Genomic DNA, 26,140 nt, shown 5'->3' with positions numbered 1-26,140 from the left:
GCTTCAATATATCCACATAATTTTCCTACCTCATGATGCCATCTATTTTGGGAAGTGCACCAGTCTCTCCTGCAGCAAAGCACCCCCACAACATGATGCTGCCACCTCCGTGCTTCACGGTTGGGATGGTGTTCATTGGCTTGCAAGCCTCCCCCTTTTCCTCCAAAGATAACGATGGTTATTATTGCCAAACAGTTCTATTTTTGTTTCATCAGAACAGAGGACATTGTTCCCATGTGCAGTTGCAAACCGTAGTCTGGCTTTTTTATGGCGGTTTTGGAGTTGTGGCTTCTTCCTTGCTGAGCGGCCTTTCAGGTTCCGTCAATATATGACTCGTTTTTACTGTGGATATAGATAATTGTGTACCTGTTTCCTCCAGCATCTTCACAAGGTCCTTTGCTGTTGTTCTGGGATTGATTTGCACTTTTCACACCAAAGTACATTCATCCCTAGGAGACAGAACGTGTCTCCTTCCTGAGTGGTATGATGGCTGCGTGGTCCCATGGTGTTTATACTTGCGTAGTATTGTTTGTACAGATGAACGTGGTACCTTCAGATTTTGGAAATTGCTCTGAAGGATGAACCAGACTTGTGGAGGTTTTTTTTCTGAGGTCTTGGCTGAATTCTTTTGATATTCCCATGATGTCAAGCAAAGAGGCACTGAGTTTGAAGGTAGACCTTGAAATACATCCACAGGCAAACCTCCAATTGACTCAAATTATGTCAATTAGCCTATCAGAAACTTTGAAAGCCATGACATAATTTTCTGGAATTTTCCAAGCTGTTTAAAGGTACAGTCAACTCAGTGTATGTAAACTTCTGACCCACTAGAATTGTGATACAGAGAATTATAAGTGAAATAATCTGTCTGTAAACAATTGTTGGAACAATTAAGTGTGTCATGCACGAAGTAGATGTCTTAACCGACTTCCCAAAACTATAGTTTGTTAACAAGATATTTGTGGAGTGGTTGAAAAACAAGTTTTAATGAATCCAACCTAAGTGTATGTGAACATTCACTTTATGTGCATCATAAAGGATGGTTACTCTGTAAGAAATCGCTACCACTATGGAGAAATCATAAAGGATGGTTACTCTGTAAGGAATAGCTACCACTATGGAGAAATCATAAAGGATGGTTACTCTGTAAGAAATAGCTACCACTATGGAGAAATCATAAAGGATGGTTACTCTGTAAGGAATAGCTACCACTATGGAGAAATCATAAAGGATGGTTACTCTCTAAGGAATAGCTACCACTATGGAGAAATCATAAAGGATGGTTACTCTGTAAGGAATAGCTACCACTATGGAGAAATCATAAACGATGGTTACTCTGTAATGAATAGCTACCACTATGGAGAAATCATAAAGAATGGTTACTCTGTAAGGAATAGCTACCACTATGGAGAAATTATAAAGGATGGTTACTCTCTAAGGAATAGCTACCACTATGGAGAAATCATAAAGGATGGTTACTCTGTAAGGAATAGCTACCACTATGGAGAAATCATAAAGGATGGTTACTCTGTAATGAATAGCTACCACTATGGAGAAATCATAAAGGATGGTTACTCTCTAATGAATAGCTACCACTATGGAGAAATCATAAAGGATGGTTACTCTCTAATGAATAGCTACCACTATGGAGAAATCATAAAGGATGGTTACTCTCTAATGAATAGCTACCACTATGGAGAAATCATAAAGGATGGTTACTCTGTAAGGAATAGCTACCACTATGGAGAAATCATAAAGGATGGTTACTCTCTAAGAAATAGCTACCACTATGGAGAAATCATAAAGGATGGTTACTCTCTAATGAATAGCTACCACTATGGAGAAATCATAAAGGATGGTTATTCTCTAAGGAATAGCTACCACTATGGAGAAATCATAAAGGATGGTTACTCTGTAATGAATAGCTACCACTATGGAGAAATCATAAAGGATGGTTATTCTCTAAGGAATAGCTACCACTATGGAGAAATCATAAAGGATGGTTATTCTCTAAGGAATAGCTACCACTATGGAGAAATCATAAAGGATGGTTACTCTCTAAGGAATAACTACCACTATGGAGAAATCATAAAGGATGGTTATTCTCTAAGGAATAGCTACCACTATGGAGAAATCATAAAGGATGGTTATTCTCTAAGGAATAGCTACCACTATGGAGAAATCATAAAGGATGGTTACTCTCTAAGGAATAACTACCACTATGGAGAAATCATAAAGGATGGTTACTCTCTAAGGAATAGCTACCACTATGGAGAAATCATAAAGGATGGTTACTCTGTAATGAATAGCTACCACTATGGAGAAATCATAAAGGATGGTTATTCTCTAAGGAATAGCTACCACTATGGAGAAATCATAAAGGATGGTTATTCTCTAAGGAATAACTACCACTATGGAGAAATCATAAAGGATGGTTATTCTCTAAGGAATAACTACCACTATGGAGAAATCATAAAGGATGGTTATTCTCTAAGGAATAACTACCACTATGGAGAAATCAAGGCTATAATGATTGGTTGAGTTTTAAAGAAAAAGTGTGTCACAACAGTTATAAGTACAACAGAGTGACCTCAGAATCCAACCAGGTCCATGAAATGGAGAACCAACTGAATGTGCATGAAACATTCATCCACATGTTCTGTCCAATGGAACACTTTGAAGTGTCTAAACCCTCAACAGAGTCCTTGGGTTTAGACACGAATAGTTCCTGTGTTTAAATGGTGTGTCAGTGTCACTAAGGGCGAGACACCTGTATTTCAAGTTCCTGTTTACACTTGCAGCCGTTTTCAATGTCTGTCAATCGTCGGCGGATTAATCCATCGGTTTTGGACGTTTCTGTTATAGTAACCGTTACTGCGGCAACCTGCCACACACACCAGCAGCTGCGAAAGAGGGAGGTGAAGTGACGAAAAAGGAGGAAGGAGAGGAGAAGCCAAGCATCAAGGCTTGTGGCTATCCCAGGGCTTAATTAAGATAACATTAAAAGCCTCCCCCACCTTTCCATCGAAATGCGTCCACCACCTGTGCTTGCTCTGCAGCGGAGGTTGCCGTGAGAGCGCCGAAAAAAACACACTGCGCCACACACCGAGAATGGAGTGAGAGAAAGAAAGAGACAGAGAGATGGATGCCAAACCAGACTGTTGGTGTTGGGTGGGAGAAGGGCGTTTTTCTTTTCCAAAGTCTGCTATTGTTCTTTGAAAGATAAACAGGTAGCTCCCAAATCATCTGCAAGATCTGTTCAGATTTATCTTCAATCTCTTCCTCTCTCTCCGCACGCAACACACACAGACATGCACACACACATGTTCACACTCCAACCTCCCACACACACACACACACACACACACACACACACACACACACACACACACACACACACACACACACACACACACACACACACACACACACACACACACACACACACACACACACACACACAAACATCCACACACAGCCAAAGCTCCCACACACACACACACACACACACACACACACACACACACACTAGTTTTTCTATCCTCGTGGGGACCAAAAATTGATGCACATTCAAAATCCTATTTTCCCTAACCCCTAACTTTAAACTTAACCAGAACTTTAACCCCTAAACCTAACCCTAATGCCTAAACCTAACCCCTAACCCTAATTGTAACCCAAACCCTAATTGTAAACTTAAACCTGACCCCTAAGCTTAAAATAGCCATTTTCCTCATGGGGAAAATGGTTCTCCACAAGGGAGGCTTTTCCTTGTTTTACTAGCCTTGTGGGAAATTCTGGGGATTTCAGGTCCCCACAGGGATAGAAGAACAAGACCACACACACACATCGACATACACCCCTCCTGTCAACCCCATCCAGGAAACAGCCCACTTTCTCAACTAATCAGATGAGTGAGTGTGATGACATGTATGCCGTCTCTAAAGGCCCGCCTACCTGACTAATCAGAAGAGGGAGTGTGATGACATGTATGCCGTCTCTAAAGGCCCGCCTACCTGACTAATCAGAAGAGGGAGTGTGATGACATGTATGCCGTCTCTAAAGGCCCGCCTACCTGACTAATCAGAAGAGGGAGTGTGATGACATGTATGCCGTCTCTAAAGGCCCGCCTACCTGACTAATGAGAAGAGGGAGTGTGATGACATGTATGCTGTCTCTAAAGGCCCGCCTACCTGACTAATCAGAAGAGGGAGTATGATGACATGTATGCCGTTTCTAAAGGCCCGCCTACCTGACTAATCAGAAGAGGGAGTGTGATGACATGTATGCCGTTTCTAAAGGCCTGCCTACCTGACTAATCAGAAGAGGGAGTGTGATGACATGTATGCCGTCTCTAAAGGCCCGCCTACCTGACTAATCAGAAGAGGGAGTGTGATGACATGTATGCCGTCTCTAAAGGCCCGCCTACCTGACTAATCAGAAGAGGGAGTGTGATGATGCGCATTACGTTTCGCGGGAAACACCTCATTTTCAAAATGGCGTATTGAGTTCAAGTTTGAGGATCAAATAACTAAATACATTCGGGAACAGGAATTGGCAACGTCACTAAAATTCTATAACATTGAGAAACTAGTAGCTAACTGTTGCTACTCATCTAAAATGAGCTAGCTAGCTAACTTAAGGGATTCCATTCCAAGCACAGAGTTATTGTGATTGATAGAGCTGCCTTTCATTCTAGTAGTAATACATCATGTTCTTGACCTTCAACAGATGCTCAGCCTTTGGCAGGAAAAAAACCCCAACTCATTTGGGAGAGTAAAAGTCTCCCATTCAATGGTTTTCCATTTCAGGTTGTGGGCACAAAGACGTATGGATGCCACCAGCGGAAAGACAGACAAACAAAAGCCCAAGAGAAATATGCTTCTGAAATGAATAAGAAGTCCACAGATGGATCACTGTCATTTACTCTATATATTTTTACAACATTCATTTCATTTGAATAATTTTGAAGTGCTAACTAACAATGTAATGTTCCTCAATAAAATGGAGGAAGAGGGGACTTGAAACGGGTGTCCTGACTGTGTGGTCGCTAAAGATCCCATGGTACTCATTACAAGAGTCTGTCATACCATTTGACCTGTAATGTGTATATCAAACTGTATTCCTATCATTTAATACTGTCTATAAAAGCACCTTGTATGTAAACTGTATGAATAATGTACAATATATGTAACAACATATCTGATCAAAAAACTCAAATGTAAAACAAAGTGACTTTTGTCTTTCGAAGAGAGTAGTGGATGGGCCAATAAGATAAATACACATATACTATGTAAGTGGGGTGAGGGTGGAGAGTTTCCCCTTATATTATAAAGAGCTTTGGGTGTCTAGAAAAGTGCCATGTGCTGTAAGTCCAATCAATTATTATTATGACCTGTTTTGCTTTCTTCCATAGCCTGAAGCCCATGTCTTGGTACAGAGATGGAAACTGGTAGGAAATGGTGAAATGGTGGACTGCAAGTCTATGTTAAGTTAAAGTTGCAGTATGTAAGTTTTTGGGCATCCCGTCCAAATTCACATAGAAATGTGAGTTATAGATCTGTCATTCTCTTGAAAGCAAGTCCCTATTTCTATGCTTCCCGTTCTTAAGTTTCATTTTTGCATCTTTTACTTTGGGTTTTGTGCACCAGCTTCAAACACCAGAAAATACACATTGTTTGGTCATTGAAAATATATTTCACAGCGGTTTAGATGGTAAAATGATTCTCTACACTATACTTGCTTGTTTAGTCACAAGCTGAAATTAGGCAAACTATTAGACATTTTGCAACAAGGAAATGGAGTGATTTCTGCATATTGCAACTTTGAATTAATAAATGTAACAGGGCTGAAGTTTTCCAGCTTAAATCAGCCAATTTAAAAATAAATTGTGTGTTTGAACCTTTCTGTGAAACTGCACTTTTTACTTGCGGATTACTTGAAATAGAAAATAGAAAGTCAAGATGTGTCAATTTGTTTGTCTACATGCCATTTAGAAAACAATGCAGCTATTGGAGTAAACCTATTTGGGGTTAAGACAAGTAACTGTGAGTAAGTGCAAACATAAAGATAAACTTGCAAGCTGAGTTTAAATAGGACATCTGATTTCCACTTTGCATTCAGAACGGGTGGTTTTATTATTGTAGCTAATAAAAACCAAATCATTGATGGATCACAAGATAAAAGCATGCATCTTGTCTGTCTCTTCCCCTGCATACGCATCATCACAATTCCTCATCTGATCGATCATTTCCCCTGAACCGCCGGTTTACAGGTCAACACACTCCCTCATCTGATTGGTCAAGTAGGCGGGCCTTCTGACTTTGTGGCTGTGGTAACTAGTGCCAACGACAGATCTGGCAGAGAGACACAAAATGAAATGTTGAAAGAGGAAATTAGTCAATTTCAAACACAGGTAGTCTCTACTTCTGTTCCCCAGAATACCTCTCTCCCACAACCAACACTCCCCAATAAACGCTGCTATTATTCCTATAACCTAGTGTTGCATAAGTTTTTTGTGAAGTGCTTTTTTCCTGTTGGGCCTTACTTTAATGCTCGAGTCATTCAGATAAACATATATAAACATAATTTAATGTCTCGCCGCTTTTCATGTTTCGTTATTCTGCCATTGTGCTGAGTGTAGAGGGTGTAGGCGGCTGAAAGGCCTCTCTGTTTAGAGAATGGAAAGATGAAGTGCACTCCTCCTGACAATCACACTTGTGAATTCAATTTGGCTAGTTTTTTTCCCCCAAAGGCTTTTAAAATAAAACAAGAGCCTGGTTATTTTCCATAGTGACGTACGATAGGGAGCAAATAATTTATTTGAATGAATCAGGAGTGTTTATCGGTTTCGAGGACGTACTTAATGCGAACAAATGTCCACGCGTAGAAAGAGTGCTTGAACACATGGAGAGATGTGTGCCTGAGCAGGCACAGGTATACACACACACACACACACACACACACACACACACACACACACACACACACACACACACACACACACACACACACAGAGACAGGCAGACAGACAGACAGACAGACAGAGAGGTCTGTGGTCCAGATTCAGCCACACCTACCTGTCTTCTGTGTGGGAGGGAGAGCAGGGGAACAAAGGATGTGTATGAAGAGCAGGAGGTTTGTATATGTGAGTGTGTGAGATGGGCAGCAGAGAAAGGATATGTTTACGCACGTGTCTGAGTGAAAGACGTTATAAGGAGTGTGTGTGTATGTGGTGTGCGTGTGTGTGTTTGTTCAAATGAGAGTGTGGTGGATGTGTGTATGTGTGTTTGAGAGATGTGGGAGTGCAGTGGTGTGGGACAGTGTGTGTGTGTGTGTGTGTGTGTGTGTGTGTGTGTGTGTGTGTGTGTGTGTGTGTGTGTGTGTGTGTGTGTGTGTGTGTGTGTGTGTGTGTGTGTGTGTGTGTGTGTTTGAGAGACGTGGGAGTGCAGTGGTGTGGGGCAGAGTGTGTGTGTGTGTGTGTGTGTGGTAGAAACTGCTGAGTGGGCTGGGTGTTCTACTGGTTAATGCTGCCATTGCAGAAACACTGATTGGATTACAACTTAGTCTGGGAAGAGGAGTGTGTGTGTGTGCGTGTGTGTGTATATATCTGTGTGTATGTGACTGTACATCTGCTCCCTTGCATTTGCTTGAGAGAAAGGCCGTTGTGCTCTGTGTGTGCTGTGTGTGAACATGTCTCCAAACGAGCGTGTCCGTCTTTACCTCTTGGGTTCTTAGGTGTCTCGCCCCAGTCACATCGGCCTTGCAGCCTTGGCGATCTTCAGCTACGATAAAGCCTTGCTCAGCCTACCATCCCAACCTGTCTTACTCTGAGAGCACGACGTGTTGAAATATGTGGCATGTGTTTAATCTCCGGCCCATCTGGGGGAAACCTTTCGCGATGGAGCTCCACGGCTGCCATTATGGAGAGAGCGTGCAAATTCCTGGCTCCAGAGATCAACAGTCGCTCACTTTTAGAGGGCTTTTAAAGGGGCGGGAAGTGTCAGATCCAGGGCCAAAATGGCAGAGAACATACCTGCATACCTTTCTGTTCTGTTTTGAGATGAGCAGATCTCGACTGCTCTTCCTATTTTTGTCTCTGTCCATTGTCTTGGTACATCCGTCTCGCTCTCTTTATCTGTTCTCTGTCTCTCACAGTGGAGGCTGTTGAGGGGAGAACGGCTCATAATAATGGCCGGAACGGAACGGATGGAATGGCATCAAACACCTGGGAACCGTGTGTTTGATGTATTTGATATCATTCCACTTATTCCGCTCCAGCCATTACCACAAGCCTGTCCTCCCCAATTAAGGTGCCACCAACCTCCTGTGGTCTCTCATAAGTCTCCCTCTTCCATTCTCCTCTTTCACCCTGTCTTCCTCACCTTTTGTTTTTGTAGCAGAAGTTGTATTCAGGTTATCAGTGACAAACCATCTCCCTTTAAAAACCATCACAGTTCAATATGTGACTTATTTTCTTCCATCTCTTCCCTTCCTCTCTGACCAACTCTCTCCATTTTCCCTTTTACTTACTGTAGGTAATAGAAGTCCACCTCTTCAAGCACTTTTCCTTGTGCTCACTATAACTTGTTTCCTGTCCCGGGGCTGTCATAGCTGATTGGTTGATTAGGAGTAAAGGGTTATCTGATAGGTTGTTGGCCCTGTGATGAAATGGGCCAGCCACTGACGATGCCTCCAGACTCTGGATCAGTCAGCCAGTCTCTGTTTGTCTACTTAACATTTCTTCTCTGGTTACATCTGCTCTAACTGTTGGAGAAGCTGTTAGAGGACTGATGGACATGCATACATAGGCAGCAGCGTGCACACAGAATTGCACACAAGTCCTGTATAACGTACCTATGAACAACACACACACACATAGACAGACAGGTTGCCATAAAGGCGATACAGACAGCACAATATCAGTACTGTAACACCAACCACTGCACACACCTTGAAAAGCCTCACATTCAGCCTTGAAGCAGCCCTAGTCGACCTAGATGAGCTGTGAGCTGCTTTATTGGGTGATCCACAGTCCCCCCTCATCCCGCTCTCTTCCCCTCCTCATCCCATTGGGAATACCATGGAACACTTGATACAGAGCGATGTTGACACAGACGAGAGGATCACTGACACCCCCCACCCCCTCTCTTCTTCCTCTTCTCTCTATACACACAGATGTCCACAATCTTACCCACAATACCCCGGGAGAGTGGGCGCAGATGGCTTCTCTGGGGTTAAGGTTCCAGGTGGCATCCTATTCCCGACATAGTACACTACTGATGACTAGGACCCATAGAGCCCTGGTCAACAGTAGTGCGCTATGTAGGGTTAATAGTGTGCGATTTAGGGCGATGTTCTAGCCGTCCGTCAATCAGGGCTCAGAGGAGATCACAGTCCAGACTGCCAGTGGGGACGCTGATGGAAGAGCTAGCGTGATGCATGGTGCTGAGACATGGGTTTTTAATGTACCTGTAATTTCTGTGCAGGCCGTATGTCTACAGTGTGTTCAGGTGTGTCTGGTACAAGGAGTGTAGTCTAAATGGAAGCAGATACGTAGAAGGGCAGAATCCGACCCACGAAAAACTGTTAGAGACGCATCAATTATTTTATTATCATGCTCCCTTATCTTAATCATTCTTTTCGATTTTCGAGGAACGATTTTCAACCAGGTTGTTTGGTTGAGTAGCAATTCTGATTTGTATTGAGGAACCAGAGGCAAAAACATAGCAACACTGTTGTCTTCTGAGTTGGTTATTTTCGTTGGTGTGATGAAGGCTGCCTTGGCTTTATCTCAGCAGTCTCAACATGCTGTTACTACTGCATGTGTCACCAAAAGTTGCCTTTGGTGATAAACGTTTCAGAGGTTTTGTCTCAGGTTGGGGGATGTTTAGTTGACCTGACAGGTTTATAGGAACTTACTCTCCTGCCTCCACCTGCTGTTTATCGCCATGCCTCTGCACACAATGCACTACACATCTTAACTGACCACACACAGCCCTGTCCCGAATGCCTATAAAAGATTCAGCCAATCACATGCTTGGGCAGCTTTTGCGCCATGCTGAGACTGGGTCACGCAGTGTCCACCTTAGAGGCCTTACGTCATGCCTGACCAGATCTGTGTGACATCCCAAAGGGCAGTTTTTGGTGAACCTTTTTAGAAGTGTCTAGCTTGAGAAATCTGAACTCCCAGAACTTAAATTCTTCATCTGTCTATGTCACTTTACCAGAAACACAGTCATACAACACTCTGTTGTGCCTCAATTCATTTGCTGTTGGTTATAACCGTAACATTGACTATCGACATGCAGCGTATCTAAATTGAAGCTCTTTAGATATTTTTGTCTGTCTATTCTAGGGTTGTTTAATTCCTGTACCTTTCCCAAAACACTCTGTATTTCCCAGAAATCCTTGGTTGGGAGGTTCCTGGAATTACGCAAGAATTAGCTGGAAATCCAAGAATCCTTCAACCACGATTTCTGGAAAAGCAGGGAATTTGGGGAAAATTACTGGAACTGTTTAACTCTAGTCTGTCTGTCTACCCACCCACCCATTCATCCATCTGTCCACCTTTCTTCCTCTTCCATCCATCTGTTTGTCTACCTGCTTTAGACTCACCCATGTTCTGTCCTCTGTGTGTGTTTCAGAGATGGTAGAATCCAGTAACCTCATCACTTTCAACGGCCTCACCAACAGCTCCGGCTACGACACCTTCCTATTGGACGAGGAGAGAGGAAGACTGTTGGTGGGTGCCGAGGACCACGTCTTCTCCTTCGACTTGGTCAATCTCAACAGAGAGCACAAACAGGTAAGAGTCCTACTCTTTGACCGCACACAAGGTCAACATTATGAAGATAACACAATGACCACACGACCACACAAAACCAACATTTTCTCTATGGGTCTTGCATCAGTAGAGACATACAATGGACCGCTTATTCTCAATCCTTCCAGTAAAAGGCACATATGCATGAAATAAAATAAACCCTCTTTTAAAGAGTGGATATTGATTCAGACAGGAGGTCCAGTGTATAGGCAAGCCGTCCATTTAGTAACTGCCAATGAAAACACATAATAGCAAATCTATGGAGCTATGTAAGGGACCTCACTGCCAAATCAAACTCTGAGAGAAGAAGACTTGGACCGCATTTCCCATAAATACTGAAAAGCTGAAAGCTGTCTGAACTTCCCTATGATGATCCGTATGAATAATTAGCAACAGGAAGTGAGGATGCTTGAGTAATTAGAATGCACTTCTCAGCTGTTTATGGCAGACTATGTATTTACATGTTTTTCATTGGGATCATTCTCCTCTGTGCAGATGGTTGGGGGACAGGAATATAATTGAATAAATGTAATTAAACCAGTTGGCGGGCGGGATTCCATTTGACTAGATCTGCTATACGGCATGATCAGGATTTAGGTTCACGTTATATCCAAACCTATCCTAATTGGAAGTTTGGATCTCTGAGTGCAGAGGTCATGCTCATTGACTAGTGAGCACAGAGTATGATGCTGATTGGCTAGTGAACATAGTGTTTTCAAATGAAAAACCATCTTTGATTGAGCAGCACCCCTTTGTTATTCGAGACCCACTCCTGCTCCTCTCTCCATCTCTCTGGAGTCCATTACTGTGATTTCCTCCCTCCATCCCTTTCTCTCCATCTCTCTGGAGTCCATTACTGTGATTTCCTCCCTCCATCCCTTTCTCTCCATCTCTCTGGAGTCCATTACTGTGATTTCCTCCCTCCATCCCTTTCTCTCCATCTCTCTGTCTCTTTTTCTAGACAGGCCTGTTTATAATTCCATCAGTCCACCTGGAACAGGTTACAGGAGAGTTAAGAGTCTTTTTATCTGATTCTGACAGCTATCACAGACGCGGAGATTGATGTGAACAAGAAGCACTGAGGCACTGGAGAAACTGCAAAGGCCCTTAAAGTGCTGAAATACACACACACACACACACACACACACACACACACACACACACACACACACACACACACACACACACACACACACACACACACACACACACACACACACACACACACACACACACACTGTATGCATTGCAGAGGCTATTTAAATATAAGAGAATTACATAATTTTTTGGGGGCCCTTGGCGCGGATGTGTTTTCCCTATTCAGATCTTTGATAATGCAGAGAAAGATAAGTGGAAAAGCGGTGATTTTGCAAATCTAATGCAATTACCCTTGGTACTGCAAGTCCCCTTGGTCTGACAGAACAGCTCAGCTGATCCTGAAGAGAGATACGCTATGAATAGAAGGATGTGTGTGTGCCCACGTGGTGTGTGTGAGGGGGTGTGTGTGTGTGCCCGCATGGTGAGTCTGTCTGTGTTTGTTAACCTGCTATTTGTGGTGTTTTTCCAGTGCCATGAGCATACCATGTGTGGGTGGGTGGGTACACATGTTCTAGCACCTACCTGCATTCTGGTACCTGCACTTCTATGACTTGTTGTACTCCTCAGTTTATATGCCTGTGGATGATTATTCCAGCTCTTATTATGAGTCCGGCCCCAGCACACAATCTGTTTTTATAATTCAGGGGACACTGGCAGGACACAAACACACACAATCTGTTTTTATAATTCAGGGGACACTGGCAGGACACAAACACACACAATCTGTTTTTATAATTCAGGGGACACTGGCAGGACACAAACACACACAATCTGTTTTTATAATTCAGGGGACACTGGCAGGACACAAACACACACAATCTGTTTTTATAATTCAGGGGACACCGGCGGGACACAAACACACAATCTGTTTTTATAATTCAGGGGACACCGGTGGGACACACACACAATCTGTTTTTATAATTCAGGGGACACTGGCAGGACACACACACAATCTGTTTTTATAATTCAGGGGACACCGGCGGGACACACACACACACACACAATCTGTTTTTATAATTCAGGGGACACTGGCGACACACACACACAATCTGTTTTTATAGTTCAGGGGACACTGGCGGGACACACACACAATCTGTTTTTATAATTCAGGGGACACTGGTGGGACACACACACGATTTGTTTTTATAATTCAGGGGACACTGGCGGGACACACACACAATCTGTTTTTATAATTCAGGGGACACCGGCGGGACACACACAATCTGTTTTTATAATTCAGGGGACACTGGCGGGACACACACACGATCTGTTTTTATAATTCAGGGGACACCGGCGGGACACAAACACACAATCTGTTTTTATAATTCAGGGGACACCGGTGGGACACACACACAATCTGTTTTTATAATTCAGGGGACACTGGCAGGACACACACACAATCTGTTTTTATAATTCAGGGGACACCGGCGGGACACACACACACACAATCTGTTTTTATAATTCAGGGGACACTGGCGGGACACACACACAATCTGTTTTTATAATTCAGGGGACACTGGAAGGACACACACACAATCTGTTTTTTTAATTCAGGGGACACTGGTGGGACACACACACGATCTGTTTTTATAATTCAAGGGACACTGGCGGGACACACACACGATCTGTTTTTATAATTCAGGGGACACCGGCGGGACACACACAATCTGTTTTTATAATTCAGGGGACACTGGCGGGACACACACACGATCTGTTTTTATAATTCAGGGGACACCGGCGGGACACACACACGATCTGTTTTTATAATTCAGGGGACACTGGCGGGACACACACACGATCTGTTTTTATAATTCAGGGGACACCGGCGGGACACACACACGATCTGTTTTTATAATTCAGGGGACACTGGCGGGACACACACACAATCTGTTTTTATAATTCAGGCGACATCGGCGGGACACACACACGATCTGTTTTTATAATTCAGGGGACACTGGCAGGACACACACACACAATCTGTTTTTATAATTCAGGGGACACTGGCAGGACACACACACAATCTGTTTTTATAATTCAGGGGACACTGGCGGGACACACACACGATCTGTTTTTATAATTCAGGGGACACTGGCAGGACACACACACGATCTGTTTTTATAATTCAGGGGACACTGGAAGGACACACACACACAATCTGTTTTTATAATTCAGGGGACACTGGAAGAACACACACACACGAATGTGACAGATGGTAAGACCATAAGGACAACCATCTTTAATTGAAAGTCTTAAATGATTCTCCAAAGGGCCTCAGGAGTGCTCTGGTTATTTAACTTTCAGTACTGTAAAGCTAAGCTTCCACCTTCAGATTTGGGGGGGGAATTCATTTTGATCCAGCAAGTGAATAAGACCAGGCCCATGTTGCTAGCTCGGAGCTAATGTAAATTGGTAGTGACTTACACTGTATTCCCTTTAAAGCTATCTGTCTCTCTTACTTTATGGTTCAAAACTCACTTCCCTCCAGCATAACAAGGTAGCAAGCTACGTGCAACACTTAGCATACTCATCCAGAGATTCTGACCCTTTGGTGCAGTGGCAAATGTGTTGGACTATCATTTGCATGAACCTGGGTTCAATTCCTGGTTAGACTACCGCCTGAATGGACCCCAGAATATTATTGTGCACTCCTTCTCTCTTGTTTTACATGATGACTCACTTTCTCTGTTCATATGACACATTCTCTCCTCTGTTCCTTAGTATACCACTCCCTCACTTTTAAATGATTTTATTTGAATTTCATCTTTATTTAACTAGGCAAGTCAGTTAAGAACAAATTCTTATTTACAATGACGGCCTACCGAAAGGAAAAAGGCCTGCGGGGACGGGGCCTGGGACTAAAACCAAAACATACATATAAATATACATAAATATCTGACAAAACACACATCACAACAAGAGAGACAACACTACATAAAGAGAGACCTAAGACAACAACATAACAAGGCAGCAACACATGACAACACAGCATGGTAGCAACACAACATGACAACAACATGGTAGCAACACAACATGGTAGCAGCACAAAACATGGTACAAACATTATTGGGCATAGTCAACAGCACAAAGGGCAAGAAGGTAGAGACAACAATACATCACACAAAGCAGCCACAACTGTCAGTAAGAGTGTCCATTATTGAATCTTCGAATGAAGAGATTGAGATGAAACTCAATGATGTTGTTGTTTATAATCTCTCTCAATGACATTCTCTCCTGTTCCGTATGATAACACTCCCTCTCTCCTCCTCTCCATAGATCGCATGGCCAGCCACACCCTCAAAGCGTGACGAGTGCAAGTGGGCGGGGAAAGACCTCGGGGTAAGTTCTGCGAGTCACCTTATAACCACTTATGTCACTCTTATGTAGCCTGACACAATAGGTGGATACATGTGGTGTATGTTACCTGCAGGCTATACTTTAACTTGTCAGCACACAGCTTATGCAGGGGAATGTAACTAGCATGTCTGACATGCTGTTAGCGTGTTATCATTAGTAACCTACGTAACTAGCATGTCTGACATACTGTTAGTGTGTTACCATTAGTAACCTACGTAACTAGCATGTCTGACATACTGTTAGCGTGTTACCATTAGCAACCTACGTAACTAGCATGTCTGACATGCTGTTAGTGTGTTACCATTATTAACCCACGTAACTAGCATGTCTAGCATGTCTGACATGCTGTTAGTGTGTTACCATTAGGAACCCATGTAACTAGCTTGTCTGACATGTTGTTAGTGTGTTACCATTAGGAACCTACGTAACTAGCTTGTCTGACATGTTGTTAGTGTGTTACCATTAGGAACCTACGTAACTAGCATGTCTGACATGCTGTTAGTGTGTTACCATTAGGAACCCATGTAACTAGCATGTCTGACATGGTGTTAGTGTGTTACCATTAGGAACCCATGTAACTAGCATGTCTGACATGTTGTTAGTGTGTTACCATTAGCAACCTACGTAACTAGCATGTCTGACATGCTGTTAGTGTGTTACCATTAGGAACCCATGTAACTAGCTTGTCTGACATGTTGTTAGTGTGTTACCATTAGGAACCCATGTAACTAGCATGTCTGACATGTTGTTAGTGTGTTACCATTAGGAACCCATGTAACTAGCATGTCTGACATGCTGTTTGTGTGTTACCATTAGGAACCCATGTAACTAGCTCGTCTGACATGTTGTTAGTGTGTTACCTGCAACATTAATAACCTATAATAACCTAACATTAATAAATAATAACCATTAATGACCTGCAACATTAATAATAATATTTTTCCACGTCGTGTCGTCAGATGGAAACATTTAGAAGATGTTTGTTGTGGAAATGATGTGGAAGCGACATTATAGCAACATTGATCCAAACTAGCATAGCTGTCGTTGCTAGTAGTTTCCATGACCTTGTGGTCCCCTGGAAGCGTTCCTTCCCCGCTGTGTGTGTTTGTTGGTTCTGTTGGCACGCCGGCAAGAACGCAGTACATCACATCACTCTGTTTATTTATCTACCAATGTTCTGCATGCACAGCTGAACTCAGTGTGTGTGTCTATGTGTGTGTTTGAGAGAGAGATGAAGTGAGTGTGTGTGGGTGTGCCATCTGATTGTGTGCGTTATCGCAGAGAGAGAGAGAGAGAGAGAGAGAGAGCGAGAGAGAGAGAGAGAGAGAGAGAAAGAGAGAGAGTGTGTGTTGTATGTATCAGATTGTGTGTGTTATCTCATGTGGGGTTTACACACAACCCTCGTGTTGTATCTGCTTCTAATTTCATGGCTGAGTGCACATGCAGTGGAGGGGAGGGGGCTCTAGGATTATGTGGGATTACGTAGTTCAGTCCATAAATCACAGAGGTTCCACTTGGGTCATAGTCTGTGGCAGGTTTTTGGGTTATAAACATAGCACTGCCCTAACACAGATACATACAGACATTCCTGCTGTACACATGACCAGATACACACACGTGTACTCTATAACACACACACACACAGATGCATGCGCGCATTCACACACACACATTGATGAGGCATTTGCATGCTGTAAAAATGTTTACTCTAGAAAATGAGGCAATGAAAGTTGCGTTTTTGTGGGCACGAATGCTTGATTAGGACATTACAAAAGCATTCCTAGCTCCTAAGTGGTGAATTTCTCCACTCAATTTAGAGCCCTGGAACAAATGCAACAGTACAGCACTCTCTGCCCAAATGTCTTACTGGTGATTCACTGGGCTTTGTACAAGATGACTCAGTAGGTTGGGTATGATTCAGTCAGGAACGTGACTCATTTGATTCGGTTATGGATTATTGCCCAATCCCATAGCCCACGTGGACTCGTGGAGATCTGAGAGAGTTGATTATAGCGATGGGGGATTGATACAGTTACATATCGTTATATTATTGTTGGACGATATTATATTGATATTTGAACTCAGTTGCCAGAGAGGAGGAAATTGCTCAGAGATTTCATCATGAGGCCAAGGGTGACTTTAAAACAGTTCGAGTTTAATAGGAGAAAACTGAGGATGGATCAATAACATTGTAGTTACTCCACAATACTAAGCTAATTGACAGAGTGAAAAGAAGGCAGCCTGTACAGAATAAAAATATTCCAAAACATGCATCCTGTTTGCAACAAGGCACTAAAGTAAAGCAATTCACTTTTTGTAAGTGGAATGCAGCTAAGCACAGGTAAAATCCTAGAAGAAAACTTGGTTCTGTCTGGGAGATGAATTCACCTTTCAGCAGGACAATAACCTAACACACAAGGCCAAATGTTCCTGAGTGGTTGAGATACAGTTTTGACTTAAATCTACTTGAAAATCTATGGCAAGACCTGAACATGGTTGTCTAGCAATGATCAACAACCAGTTTGACAGAGCTTGAGGAATTTTGAAAAAGTTAATGGGCAAATGTTGCACAATCCAGGAGTAGACAGCTCTTAGAGACTTACCAAGATAGATTCACAGCTGTAATCAATGCTAAAGGTGCTTGTACAAAGTATTGACTCAGGGGTGTGAATACTTATGTAAATTAGATATTTCTTAATTTTATTTTCAATACATTTGCAAAAAAAACATTTTTTTTAACTTGGGGTTCATTATGTGGTATTGTGTCAATTTAATCCATTTGGAATTCAGGCTATTACACATTAAAATGTGGAATAAGTCAAGGGGTATAAATACTTTCTGAAGGCAAAATGTTCAAATCAAAGTATCGAATCGCAATACATTTAGAATCACACTACATATATAATCACACTACATATATAATCACACTACATATAGATTCACTATACATATAGAATCACACTACATATAGAATCACACTACATATAGAATCACAATACATTTAGAATCACACTACATATATAATCACACTACATATATAATCACACTACATATAGATTCACTATACATATAGAATCACAATACATTTAGAATCACAATACATATAGAATCACAATACATTTCGAATGACACTACATATATAATCACACTACATTTAGAATCACACTACATATATAATCACACTACATATAGAATCACACTATATATAGAATCACACTACATATAGAATGACACTACATATATAATCACACTACATATAGAATCACAATATATATAGAATCACTATACATATAGAATCACAATACATATAGAATGACACTACATATAGAATCACACTACATATAGATTCACTATACATATATAATCACTATACATTAAGAATCACACTACATATATAATCACACTACATATAGAATCACAATACATATAGAATCAGAATATATATAGAATCACAATACATATAGAATCACAATAAATATAGAATGACACTACATATAGAATGACACTACATATAGAATGACAATACATATAGAATCACACTATATATAGGTTCACTATACATATAGAATCACTATACATATAGAATCACACTATATATAGGTTCACTATACATATAGAATCACTATACATATAGAATCACAATAAATATAGAATGACACTACATACAGAATGACACTACATATAGATTCACTATACATATAGAATAACTATACATATAGAATCACAATACATATAGAATGACACTACATATAGAATGACACTACATATAGATTCACTATACATATAGAATCACAATATATATAGAATCACACTACATATAGATTCACTATACATATAGAATCACAATACATATAGAATCACAATAAATATAGAATCACACTACATATAGATTCACTATACATATAGAATCACAATAAATATAGAATCACACTACATATAGATTCACTATACATACAGTGCCTTGCGAAAGTATTCGGCCCCCTTGAACTTTGCGACCTTTTGCCACATTTCAGGCTTCAAACATAAAGATATAAAACTGTATTTTTTTGTGAAGAATCAACAACAAGTGGGACACAATCATGAAGTGGAATGACATTTATTGGATATTTCAAACTTTTTTAACAAATCAAAACGGAAAAATTGGGCGTGCAAAATTATTCAGCCACTTTACTTTCAGTGCAGCAAACTCTCTCCAGAAGTTCAGTGAGGATCTCTGAATGATCCAATGTTGACCTAAATGACTAATGATGATAAATACAATCCACCTGTGTGTAATCACGTCTCCGTATAAATGCACCTGCACTGTGATAGTCTCAGAGGCCCGTTAAAAGCGCAGAGAGCATCATGAAGAACAAGGAACACACCAGGCAGGTCCGAGATACTGTTGTGAAGAAGTCTAAAGCCGGATTTGGATACAAAAAGATTTCCCAAGCTTTAAACATCCCAAGGAGCACTGTGCAAGCGATAATATTGAAATGGAAGGAGTATCAGACCACTGCAAATCTACCAAGACCTGGCCGTCCCTCTAAACTTTCAGCTCATACAAGGAGAAGACTGATCAGAGATGCAGCCAAGAGGCCCATGATCACTCTGGATGAACTGCAGAGATCTACAGCTGAGGTGGGAGACTCTGTCCATAGGACAACAATCAGTCGTATATTGCACAAATCTGGCCTTTATGGAAGAGTGGCAAGAAGAAAGCCATTTCTTAAAGATATCCATAAAAAGTGTTGTTTAAAGTTTGCCACAAGCCACCTGGGAGACACACCAAACATGTGGAAGAAGGTGCTCTGGTCAGATGAAACCAAAATTGAACTTTTTGGCAACAATGCAAAACGTTATGTTTGGCGTAAAAGCAACACAGCTGAACACACCATCCCCACTGTCAAACATGGTGGTGGCAGCATCATGGTTTGGGCCTGCTTTTCTTCAGCAGGGACAGGGAAGATGGTTAAAATTGATGGGAAGATGGATGGAGCCAAATACAGGACCATTCTGGAAGAAAACCTGATGGAGTCTGCAAAAGATCTGAGACTGGGACGGAGATTTGTCTTCCAACAAGACAATGATCCAAAACATAAAGCAAAATCTACAATGGAATGGTTCAAAAATAAACATATCCAGGTGTTAGAATGGCCAAGTCAAAGTCCAGACCTGAATCCAATCGAGAATCTGTGGAAAGAACTGAAAACTGCTGTTCACAAATGCTATCCATCCAACCTCACTGAGCTCGAGCTGTTTTGCAAGGAGGAATGGGAAAAAATGTCAGTCTCTCGATGTGCAAAACTGATAGAGACATACCCCAAGCGACTTACAGCTGTAATCGCAGCAAAAGGTGGCGCTACAAAGTATTAACTTAAGGGAGCTGAATAATTTTGCACGCCCAATTTTTCAGTTTTTGATTTGTTAAAAAAGTTTGAAATGTCCAATAAATGTCGTTCCACTTCATGATTGTGTCCCACTTGTTGTTGATTCTTCACAAAAAAATACAGTTTTATATCTTTATGTTTGAAGCCTGAAATGTGGCAAAAGGTCGCAAAGTTCAAGGGTGCCGAATACTTTCGCAAGGCACTGTATATAATCACTATACATATAGAATGACACTACATATAGAATGACACTACATATAGAATTACACTACATATAGAATGACACTATATATAGAATCACACTACATATAATTTCAGCACCTAAATATTGTGATAATATCATATTGTGAGGTCCTTGGCAATTCCCAGCCCTAACAGACAAGTGATGCAGAAAATGTTGAACGGTTCAACACAGTGCAGAGTGAGTAATGATTCTCATTTAGTTCAGAAGTTATAGTTGTATCTGCAAACTGTTGCATGTTAGGTTCACTGTGTGCTCTCAAAACACAATCAACCATCTACCTTAAACAAAGCTGCCTACTAATTCCCCCTCCTTTCAAGGGAAAGTAATCAGTTATTCCCAATAATGACCCTTCTCTCCCCAGAGGATTCAGTGGTATTCAGGTAACGACACAGTTTGTGTGTAGAGAATTCATTTTTCACCCTGAAAATTGCAGAGTAGCATTTCTGACTAGGCTGAGTAAATGTCTGTCAGTGGCACACACACAACATGCACTCAATATTACACACACACACACACACACACACACACACACACACACACACACACACACACACACACACACACACACACACACACACACACACACACACACACACACACAGAGACACAAACTGCCTGGCTGGAAATTAGTCTAATGACCATGAGAAAATCTAAACATCTCTGTCAGTAAGATGATTAATGAGACAGTTTACAATGTATATAATAGCGATGTGAGAATGATGGAGGAAGACATTGCTTCTTCCCTGTTCCCTGTTGTTCACACAAGTAACCCTTGTAACGGTCATGGTTGTGTACCATATAAGGTTGTGGAGCATATCTGGGTTTAGAGGTTCTTGGTTTGGTCTAACCACAGAAATACTTGAACGCTGGTTGAACACAGACAGGGACACTGGAACTGTTGTTGTGACTATGGGTTAGTGATAATATCCTGGGTTGACCTGTTGTTGTGACTATGGGTTAGTGATAATATCCTGGGGTGACCTGTTGTTGTGACTATGGGTTAGTGATCATATCCTGGGGTGACCTGTTGTTGTGACTATGGGTTACTGATAATATCCTGGGGTGACCTGTTGTTGTGACAATGGTTACTGATAATATCCTGGGTTGACCTGTTGTTGTGACTATGGGTTAGTGATAATATCCTGGGTTGACCTGTTGTTGGGACTATGGGTTAGTGATAATATCCTGGGGTGACCTGTTGTTGTGACTATGGGTTACTGATAATATCCTGGGTTGACCTGTTGTTGTGACTATGGGTTAGTGATAATATCCTGGGTTGACCTGTTGTTGTGACTATGGGTTAGTGATAATATCCTGGGTTGACCTGTTGTTGTGACTATGGGTTACTGATAATATCCTGGGTGACCTGTTGTTGTGACTATGGGTTAGTGATAATATCCTGGGTTGACCTGTTGTTGTGACTATGGGTTACTGATAATATCCTGGGTTGACCTGTTGTTGTGACTATGGGTTAGTGATAATATCCTGGGGTGACCTGTTGTTGTGACTATGGGTTAGTGATAATATCCTGGGGTGACCTGTTGTTGTGACTATGGGTTAGTGATAATATCCTGGGTTGACCTGTTGTTGTGACTATGGGTAAGTGATATTATCCTGGTTTGACCTGTTGTTGTGACTATGGGTTACTGATAATATCCTGGGTTGACCTGTTGTTGTGACTATGGGTTACTGATAATATCCTGGGGTGACCTGTTGTTGTGACTATGGGTTACTGATAATATCCTGGGTTGACCTGTTGTTGTGACTATGGGTTAGTGATAATATCCTGGGGTGACCTGTTGTTGTGACTATGGGTTAGTGATAATATCCTGGGTTGACCTGTTGTTGTGACTATGGGTTACTGATAATATCCTGGGTTGACCTGTTGTTGTGACTATGGGTTAGTGATAATATCCTGGGGTGACCTGTTGTTGTGACTATGGGTTAGTGATAATATCCTGGGGTGACCTGTTGTTGTGACTATGGGTTAGTGATAATATCCTGGGTTGACCTGTTGTTGTGACTATGGGTAAGTGATATTATCCTGGTTTGACCTGTTGTTGTGACTATGGGTTAGTGATAATATCCTGGGTTGACCTGTTGTTGTGACTATGGGTTAGTGATAATATCCTGGGGTGACCTGTTGTTGTGACTATGGGTTAGTGATAATATCCTGGGTTGACCTGTTGTTGTGACTATGGGTTAGTGATAATATCCTGGGGTGACCTGTTGTTGTGACTATGGGTTAGTGATAATATCCTGGGTTGACCTGTTGTTGTGACTATGGGTTAGTGATAATATCCTGGGGTGACCTGTTGTTGTGACTATGGGTTAGTGATAATATCCTGGGTTGACCTGTTGTTGTGACTATGGGTTAGTGATAATATCCTGGGGTGACCTGTTGTTGTGACTATGGGTTAGTGATAATATCCTGGGTTGACCTGTTGTTGTGACTATGGGTTAGTGATAATATCCTGGGTTGACCTGTTGTTGTGACTATGGGTTAGTGATAATATCCTGGGGTGACCTGTTGTTGTGACTATGGGTTACTGATAATATCCTGGGTTGACCTGTTGTTGTGACTATGGGTTAGTGATAATATCCTGGGTTGACCTGTTGTTGTGACTATGGGTTAGTGATAATATCCTGGGGTGACCTGTTGTTGTGACTATGGGTTACTGATAATATCCTGGGTTGACCTGTTGTTGTGACTATGGGTTAGTGATAATATCCTGGGTTGACCTGTTGTTGTGACTATGGGTTAGTGATAATATCCTGGGTTGACCTGTTGTTGTGACTATGGGTTAGTGATAATATCCTGGGTTGACCTGTTGTTGTGACTATGGGTTACTGATAATATCCTGGGTTGACCTGTTGTTGTGACTATGGGTTAGTGATAATATCCTGGCGTGACCTGTTGTTGTGACTATGGGTTAGTGATAATATCCTCTCTCTGGGGTGACCTGTTGTTGTGACTATGGGTTAGTGATAATATCCTGGGGTGACCTGATGTTGTGACTATGGGTTAGTGATAATATCCTGGGGTGACCTGTTGTTGTGACTATGGGTTAGTGATAATATCCTGGCATGACCTGTTGTTGTGACTATGGGTTAGTGATAATATCCTGGGTTGACAGTAAAGTTTAACTCAAGGTTGATATCCTTCAAACCTGTCCAGTTAGATATCAATGACTTTTATCAGCCTTTACACAACATGGCTAGTTATTCCAGATCTGGCGTTTCATTTTGACAGAGGACGACCTTATGGTGGAAACAGGTTCCACACTACGTTGGTGTAACTTTTGAGTGATATGCTCCGTGAATGGTTAATTTTCTATTTTCTCTCATCTGTTGAACTATCAGCCTTTAAACAAATATTTGTTGATCCTTCCACTGTCCTGGCTTACTTATTAGCTAGACAAGGAAATACATTTAATGTCTCATTGCTGTGAGGGACAGGGAAGCCTGAGCAGTTAGCATCCCTGAGACTAGAGGTGGCTCCGTGCAGACGGAACATAAACCTCAGGTTTAGGATTTTTATTGACACAGAAGGTCCGTATTTATTTTCTTAATGACCCGGGAAAGAGATGCGTGTGTGTGTGTATTAACCTGGAATGAGCTTTGTGTCTGTGTGTGTCTGTGTGTGTGTGTGTGTGTGTGTGTGTGTGTCAGTCAACTAAAGGTGTGTATTCCTCATCAATGAATCGTGCCTTCATCTTTTTAGCATGTGTGTACCCTACTGAACCCTGTAGAAGGCTTACCAGAGGGCTAGAACATGAACTAATCCCATTCATTAGGGTTAGCATAAACAGTCTCCCAGCACTGGGACTATCCACATGTGCTGAGGCTGGGAGTCCAAATACTTTCAGTAAATTCAACCAGATGGATCACTACAGATCTGACGTGAATACACACATACTGACGGACGAACGGACGGACACACACACAAACGCCTACGGATGGACAGGTGGACGGACAGACACACACACACACACACACACACACACACACACACACACACACACACACACACACACACACACACACACACACACACACACACACACACACGGACAGGGACACACATGGAAACACACACGGACGGACGGGTCATTAGAGATCTGATGTGAACATGGGATGCATCCCAAATGGCACCATATGACCTCTGGGTCTACCTATGGGCCCTGGTCAAACAGAGTGTACTGTAGAGGGAACGGGGAGCATGTAGGACACAGTCATCGCCTGATTTAGCTCACAGGTGGCATTTCCTTCAGCAAAACTGAACGCCACTTCATTTCACAAGCAATTTACCACAGCAACGGGAACTGGAAACTCCTACTTCAGATTGCAGGAGCTTTCCAGTAGCGCCAACCACCAAGTCTTATTTATGCCTGGAGTGATCAAATCTGAAGTTGTTTTAGGTTGCACCTACAGCACTTTAAGACAGCTGGAGCGCGCAAACATATTGTCCTCACTATGTCCTGTAGTTACCTCTGTATTCTAGAGCTACTTTGGTAGGGAGAATGTGGTTGCTCAGCTGATCAAGATAACTGCAGATATGGTACTTAAAATAACGATTGAACTGCAATCAGCAAAACTGGACAAACCTTCTTTAGTTCCAAGTAGTTACTAGCATATTAACTGAATCGTTGCTTAATTTGCTTAGTTGTAGCTGTATATAATTACACAGATACAATACATGCTAGATGCTATGTGGACACTTAAAGATGAACTCCGCAGTACGGGGAAACAGCGCCACTGGACCCACCACCACCGTTGTTGTTTTTGTCGAGCTGAGGAGCGTCATGCAGCATGGAAAAACAAATAGCAGTACATACTGTGCTCTTCTGTTTCCAGTAACTTCTTTGTTGTTGTAATATCCCAAACAGACATGGCTGTTACATTATTAAGGATTCCAGCTTTAACATGTGAGTGTTGTTTGTTTGAGAGTTTGAAACTGATCAGATGTTTTTGAATTTTTTTAATTTAACCTTTATTTAACTAGGCAAGTCAGTTAAGAACAAATTCTTATTTACTAACCCAGGGTTTGGCCAGGTTAGAGTCCCTATGAGACTCCCACGGCCAGTTGTGATACAGACTGGATTCAAACCAGGGTCAGTAGTGACACCTCTAGCACCGAGATGCAGTGCCTTAGACCGCTGTGCCACTCGGGAGCCCAAGTTGATGAGATGTTGATGAGGTGTTTGTCTCTCGTCTCCTGTCAGAAAGAGTGTTCCAACTTCATCCGAGTGC

The 26,140-nt window shown here is 41.9% G+C and overlaps 1 protein-coding gene across 1 annotated transcript in view; it reads left to right on the top strand.

Annotated features, from left to right (window-relative positions):
* The window catches only part of LOC139404665 (semaphorin-3aa-like), a 40,424-nt gene that overhangs the window by 12,895 nt on the left and 1,389 nt on the right, over positions 1 to 26,140 (top strand). Inside the window, exons 2-4 of the mRNA XM_071147270.1 lie at positions 10,644 to 10,804; positions 15,194 to 15,256; positions 26,113 to 26,140. The exon at positions 26,113 to 26,140 is cut by the window's right edge and continues 92 nt beyond it. Coding sequence (XP_071003371.1) covers positions 10,644 to 10,804; positions 15,194 to 15,256; positions 26,113 to 26,140 — 252 coding nt within the window. The remainder of the gene's footprint in view (positions 1 to 10,643; positions 10,805 to 15,193; positions 15,257 to 26,112) is intronic.

Source organism: Oncorhynchus clarkii, unplaced genomic scaffold (assembly GCF_045791955.1).
Source record: "Oncorhynchus clarkii lewisi isolate Uvic-CL-2024 unplaced genomic scaffold, UVic_Ocla_1.0 unplaced_contig_2416_pilon_pilon, whole genome shotgun sequence".
NCBI classification, from domain to species: domain Eukaryota; kingdom Metazoa; phylum Chordata; class Actinopteri; order Salmoniformes; family Salmonidae; genus Oncorhynchus; species Oncorhynchus clarkii.
This window is presented reverse-complemented; position numbering and strand designations above follow the sequence as displayed.